At 33.0% G+C, this 7248-nt stretch overlaps 1 protein-coding gene across 1 annotated transcript; it reads right to left on the bottom strand.

The window, feature by feature from the left end:
• Window positions 1-2862: 2862 nt before the first annotated feature.
• Window positions 2863-6896, bottom strand: LOC128556243 (E3 ubiquitin-protein ligase XIAP-like). The gene is made up of 5 exons (XM_053540692.1): window positions 6730-6896; window positions 4639-4814; window positions 4250-4394; window positions 3700-3897; window positions 2863-3269 (listed from the first exon to the last, which is right to left on the bottom strand). The coding sequence occupies exons 1-5, from the start codon at window positions 6872-6874 to the stop codon at window positions 3073-3075; spliced, it is 861 nt and encodes a 286-aa protein (XP_053396667.1). The 5' UTR covers window positions 6875-6896; the 3' UTR covers window positions 2863-3072.
• Window positions 6897-7248: the final 352 nt, after the last annotated feature.

Raw genomic sequence — 7248 nt, forward strand, 5'->3', positions numbered from 1 at the left:
AAGGGAAACTGGCCTCTTCTCTCATACCTCGTGGCGATGGATTCCATCAGGAATGAGGTGCCGAGAGTGATTAATATAAGTTGTGTTCAAAGCAACTGTTCGAACACACAGTGGCGAGCGTCAAGTGGTTCGAAAACAATGACCTTCTATATTTTTGATTCATATTTTAATATAACTTCATTTAACAAGCTCTTCCATAAATAATTGATATCTTAACATAATGCTTTAAGCTGTTGAATATTTATTTTCAATTGCTACACTATCATTTTGAAATCGGAGAAAACAAAAGAATTATTTGACCATCCTATATGTCAAATTGCGTCTACTATAGCAATGCTGATATCGTTTTTATAATTTCCTTCAGTATAATTCTTGAAATACAACAGAGTTCACTTCTTGTTTCTGGTCCTTTTTTATTTGTTAAAAAAAAATCCCGTCCGTAACATGTTGGAAAAGGTTTTTACTGCGTTTGCATATTCTGCATTTTTTTTAGTAAAAAGCATGCACAAGCCTATATTTACAGCTAGGCAGACGTTCCGCCGAGTAAGCACTTGTATAATCATTCTCTTTTGAAACAAATAAGAAATATGAACGGCGCTTTAAATAAGTGATTGGACAAAGATGTGTGTGCTGTATTGTTCACAGACAATGAACTTTTCGTGACAAAAGTAATATACAATTTCTGTAGACATTACCGGTGTCTGTAACAAATTATTATCTAAAACTGTATAATTACCCTCACATTTCGTTCGCCATGTAGGATGGCAACATGACGTCTGAAGAATTCCAGCAGATGTGTTTAATTTATTGTTGCATGTATTTCGAAAGTGACATCAACCTCAGAAGTCATATGGCGACAAGAAGTGTTGTGTTTGAATGAACGGGTCTGTATATTGATAGAAAAACTGCACAAACCTTCTCGATCACATCAACTCATAACAAATTGAATCAGGCCAGTACCGAACTTACAAATAGCCGCCTAATCAGACGGTTATGTGTATAATTTCACACTTTGACTGAACAGCGGTATTCGACTCGTGCGCAGTTAGTTCTAATCAAAGAGACTCATCACTTTCCTTCAGTTGCAGTATTTTAATACGGAAAATGTTTAAGTTGCCAATGTCACATTTCTTCGAGGAAATGTTAGTAATTAATATATCTTAAAAATATGTGAAACAAAAGAAATACTGAACCTGCATAGAGCAATCTAAAGGTCCCCTTATAGCGCAGAGGAAATGCAGTCGAAAGGGCAAATTTGCTATAAAAGTGGTTTTGTTTAATCATTATCACTAGTCAGCAAAAAATACGGTTGACAACATTATGACTAAAACAAGCTTTTATTAAACCGTATTTTTTCAAAACTTGACTGTACTAAAAAATTAGGCAAATAGATCAGATTGGGTCTTGTGATAGATATTTTGCCAGATTAATTTGAGAAAGGTGGACCCAACGCACATTTTCATAATATTATGGGAGTCTACAGACAGATCATAATCATGATGACATTTTCGCTCATTGAAATGTTTCTACATTGTATATTTTAATGAATTTACAGTGTAGCAATTAAAAATAACCTCCATGGGATCCGAAAGCTTCTTCTCTTTCTATGTTTTTTAAAAAAAATTCTACTTCAATTCCAACGTGTTGAGACGAGACGGGCCGAGATAACTGTGTAACGCTTCTGTTAAGGTGCGATTCGGCCGTTCTTTTTATATATTTTTTATTCTGTAACATCTGTAAAAGTACTTATAGATTTTAATGTACGTAGTCCTGTATTGCTGTAATCTGAATTTCTCTCAACTACCTCTTTCTTTTACTTCCATTTCTATTTTTCACACCTCACACATTGCCTCTTTTACGTTGAAAATGAAAATATAAATATCTTAAGGGACATTGGAACAGACAACAGCTGTATCTTTCTAATATCTGCCTCGGGACTCAAGTGGCGCTGACTGTGTTCTTTCTTCTAACTTTTCTACTTTATAGTTATAAACAATATTGTGAATACATCAACAGTACATTACATGCATTACAGTAATAGATTGATTTGCAACAAAAACTTTTGCTTAGGTTTTCACAGAATTTCGTTTAATTTGTAAAAGTTTCTAAAATTATTTTTACCTTTAACAGTTTAGACCGCAGTTAGAACACTATAGTCATTTCAGCTGTACTTCCTGTATGCGATGCGATACATTTATCAATTCTTCTTTCCTGTTTTTGTATGGAATTATCTAACAACTTTGTAATCAAACTATAAATCGTTGAACCGAAACAAGAACACTGATAACGAGACTCTTTAATTTTAATTAGTCTAACGCCAACACACACGTCCGGGAAAAGGTAATGTTAACTTAAGTTTAAAGTAGACACATAAGATGTGATGTTCATTTAGCGTGGGAATTGCATACACTTGAATGAAATCTATTCGCAAAATCACAGAAATGAAAGGTTGAACCATTTACTTGCTGATTATTCGCATAATGGTATTTTTTCTATTACGTAAAAGATGTAAACGCACTAGTATATTTGCCACTTATACTATATGAGCATCGAGACGTGGTTACTGTGTTGCTTTCAAGCGGGAACAATCGTGACTAAAGTAAACTCCTAGCTCTCCAAAACCTGCCTTTTGGATGGAGTAAGTAATTTCAAGGAGACTGTACTGCTCTTGAAATCAAATAAACTTTAAATATGTTTTTAATGTACAAACGGTAATATGGAATCAAATATGGTAAACTACATGAAATAAGTAATGGAATTTGTTACTTTGAAAATATTAGTTAGAGTGTAATTTGATTAATTACTTTGCCATGTAATAAGGCCCTGGTCAAGATTGGATCACGTAATTCAAACAAGAAAATATCGGATTATAAATATTGTTTTTATATTTTTAGTTTATTTTAAATTTGTTTTTAAGTTCTCCGCACGAAAATAAATTACATTGTATGACTCATATACAGAAGCATTCCTTGAAACAAATGATGAGTTACACGGCAAATTATCATCTGTTCTATCGTTTGTCAATCGTGAAATTGGGTAGTTAAAGATGTCCAAGTTTGAATATTGTGGTTTCTAGGCTGGATACGCCCTTACTGTTTCTTTTATTTCCGCTCTACAGACCGCACACGTGCGTTGTCTTTGTGCACACTCTATGCAAGATACCATATGTCCACATGGAATAAACACAATGCACGCATCTTTGTCCATACATATTTTGCAGGCAATTCTGTCTTTCAGATCCCGGTTTTCTTCCAGAAGACGATCTTGCTCTGAAATGAAGTTGTCCCTCTTGCTATGTACATGTACACTTTTTCAGAATTAACAAGTAAAACTAATAGTCACAAAAGTTCAGTGAATGGGAGCAATTCTTTTAAATATTAAAATGTTCAAAATTTTCAATTCGAATTATAAAATTCTTTCATAGGCTGATACGATATAAGAAAATCTAGCCTATAGAATGAATAATGTTTTTGCCTTAAAATATTACTTTCTATGTAAAGTACAAAATGGCTTAAAGATGTTTCTGCATGATATTACATTATGTACGTTTTATCTTTCTTATGCAGGAAATATATAAATGCAATATGTTCAGTACACTGAGACATTTACTAAATTCATATCAAACACGTTATAAGATAACTTAAAACAAGAACTATAGTCTAAGAGTGGAATTACTATAAAATGCGATAAAATCCCTACCAGTATCATGAGCATCAAGATTCTCAGATTGAAAATCCCTCGAACCAACAAGATGTTGATGCTCTGTGGGACCATTTGAAACTGTTGTATTATTAGTCTGTCGTGATAATGCAACTGCATGGATGTTTCGAGGCGTGGTTACCGTGTTGCTTTCAAGAAGAAACTCATGAATGAAGTGAGCTCTAAGTGCTCTACTGCCTGCGGACAAATAAGCAAATCAGTATATATTTTATGTCTAAAATAAGGACATGTTTCACTTTGCTAATTCAGAACATGGTCGTTGCTGTATAGAAAGTGGAAAAGTGACTGTATTTATAACTCTCATTGGTACTTGAGTTTGCCGTGTACATGCAAATGCGGATAAAGCAGACTATTGATGTGCAGTTAACTTAATTGTACTTTGAGCGATATTTCAATATCTTAATAGCTACGTCCGGGCACTTCATATGATTTCCTAACAACAGTCACTTCACCGATTGTAACAACAGAAGGACAAACAAATTTAATTTTAGCTCTTGCATACCGTATATAGACAAAATATGTCACTAACCGTATTTTTCCCTTGCCTTTTGAATAGCCTGTTCAACATCCTCTTGTCTATACTTTTTATCTATTAGAAGCAATGCGGCCTTACAATTTAAATCTTCTATCAGTTGGTCAGGAACAAGATGTTGTGCTAGTCTTCTGTTTAATTCCTTATTATCAAATAAAACAAAGTTAGAATAATATATTCACAAAGGCTAGATTAAAGACCACTTTGTTATTAAGAAATGAATTAAATTTATGCAATTAAAATCTAAATTTAAAAACAAAATGATTATCAAAAAAATCTAACAGGAGCAGGTAAAAATTATTTCAGACCGTACGAGCAAGAAATTTGCTAAAATGTCCCAAGTTGTCAGTTACTAGTTAAAACTCTGAAAATGCTATTTTAGTCACCTGTGTATCCTCTTCGTTCATGTTTGCTGCTCTGTTTATGAAATCTTCTCCCATACATAGTTTTACATATTCACAATGTGGGAAAACTGTCGCATGCTGTATCCAGGGATCATCACTTTGTTGCCAGTCTTTCACCCCACCACCACAATAAAAGCACCTAACAGAGTCTTGGTTTCCTAAAACAGAAATAAGAATAGAATAGAACAGAACGTATATTTATTTGTCTTATATAAAACATTCGTGAACTATTACATACTGAAGGATATACGTAATGCATAGACAGGTCATATATTTCCATGGAAAGCAACACATAACAAAATACATACAAAAATAAAAACAAAAAGCACAAAGCGTGAGAATCTACATAATAATGTACATAAGACATAAATTGTTAGTTGTGACTTCTGAAATGTTCTTATATGTTTCTGTTTCCACGCAAAAAAAAATGAATAACTCGTATCACAGATCATTAAAAACACTTGTTTGTTTTATAATAATAATAATTAAATATGTGCAAAAAGGAAATCTTTTCTGATGAAATTTTCATGTGACATTTTAATACTTAGATAGTATTTTAAAAAGACGGAAAATAGAAAATATTCGCATGTGCGACGTGTAATTACCTAAAATAACGGAATATCTAAGACAAATGATCTTCACTTGTTTTTTATCTGAACGAAAAATAAATATGTAAAACTTAATGACTTAATATGATATTCTAATATGGCTAACAATGCTTTAATCATCACAACGATGTCATGTTGACGTCATGTCAACGTGATATTTAGCGCCATGTACGCATCTAGAAATAGCGCTTTCAAATTTCATGAAATATTTTACTTAATAACATGTTTTAAACGAAATGTCACATTGCACAAATGTTTGATTTATACCCATACTGAATTAGTTATTCGCTTTGCTGAATAATTCGCAATGAGCTCGAACTGAATTCTTCCGCAAGACGTATTACCGTTTCCGGTCCTGGCGTGTTTTAACAAATACCTACTATTGGCGCCATGCTTGCGCAAAGAAACAGTTCCATCATATTTGATATAAATTTTACAATACAGAACATATTAGAATCGAAATAATTTATAGCAAAACAGTGCTTTATCACTATTTATACACTCGGGCAGTTATACGTCGTCCGAAATAATTTCACGAGGGCGCAGCCCGACGTATAACCACCCATCGTGTATAAATAGTGATAAAGCACTGTTTTGCTATAAATTATTTCTTAATTAAAACTATATATTCAAATCGCATTATATACCTTAAAACATCTCTAGATTTATTTTTTTCTGCTATAAACATTTTAGCTTTTCATTTGTTGCTTTATCTTTAAACAAATAATTAGGTGGTCTCCTCTTACAAATGATACATCAAAATCATCGACTTAAAAGCGAAACGCCTGAAAGGAAGATCGTATACTTGAGACAAGTTTAATAACATCCTTTCTAACACGATAATCTTCCTGGAAAATTGTTAAATCGATTTGAAGTTTATGTGTCGCCATCTTGCAATGCTTGAGCGATTTGATTTTTGTAAACGTCTGTCAAAGCGTATATTATGGTAAGCTGGTAAAATTCAATATTATAATGTTAATGTGCTTAATCATAAAATGAGCCGTGCCATGAGAAAACCAACATCCGCGCAGTCTGGTCAGGATCCATGCTGTTCGCTAACAGTTTCTCTAATTCCAATAGGATTTGATAGCGAACAGCATGGATCCTGACCAGACTGCGCGTATGCGCAGGCTGGTCTGGATCCATGCTGGTCGCAAACCCAATATGTTGGTTTTCTCAGTGCACGGCTCAAATATGAAACAATATGAGTATTGCAATGACAAATACTGCTGTAATGCAGCTATACTGTATTTGTAGTTGTCATGCAAAACACGAGTAAACAAATTATAGTAAAAGATGAATTTTGTCCAAAACAATAAACATAAATGAACAACATACATTTCTGTTTTTTTTTTTTTTAAAGTCGCTTAAGGATTTAGAATGACTTTTGATCGTTGTATAAGTAGTATTCATAAAATGATTACATTCTTTGCATTTATCCATTTATCAATATTTTAAAAAGTACCTGTTGCGTAAAATCCCGCCTTGGCCAGGCCTTCTATAGCTATCCCATCTCTTGACCAATCTTCGAATGTCAGAAGTCTTTCTTTCATCAAAACATAATCAGGATTCTTTGGACTTCTGTTCGTAATTCCAGGATAACGCTCCATATGTTCATTCCAACCGCTCAAATTTGCCTGGAATAGTATGCTAAAATTAGATGTAAACAAATACCAACTCATTGCTAAAAATAGAAATGTATTTGGAAAACCATAATTACATGTTAAAAGTTGTCTGAACTGAAGGTCGAAAGACTTACTTGACTATCTTTGTTCCTATAACGGTAATACTATTAAACTGCATTGATACTTGAAACATAATATCTTTACGCGGTTTTGTTAAAAATCTTTGAAATTATTGAACCAATCCTTAATTAAATTTATAATTTGGGGAATGTGCTTATGTCTACTAAATAATTAAATAAAAACAATGAAATGCGAAGTTTCAAGTGTTTTAAGGCTGCATTATAAACATCGCATGTTTA

This window comes from Mercenaria mercenaria, chromosome 4 (genome assembly GCF_021730395.1).
Source record: "Mercenaria mercenaria strain notata chromosome 4, MADL_Memer_1, whole genome shotgun sequence".
NCBI lineage: Eukaryota > Metazoa > Mollusca > Bivalvia > Venerida > Veneridae > Mercenaria > Mercenaria mercenaria.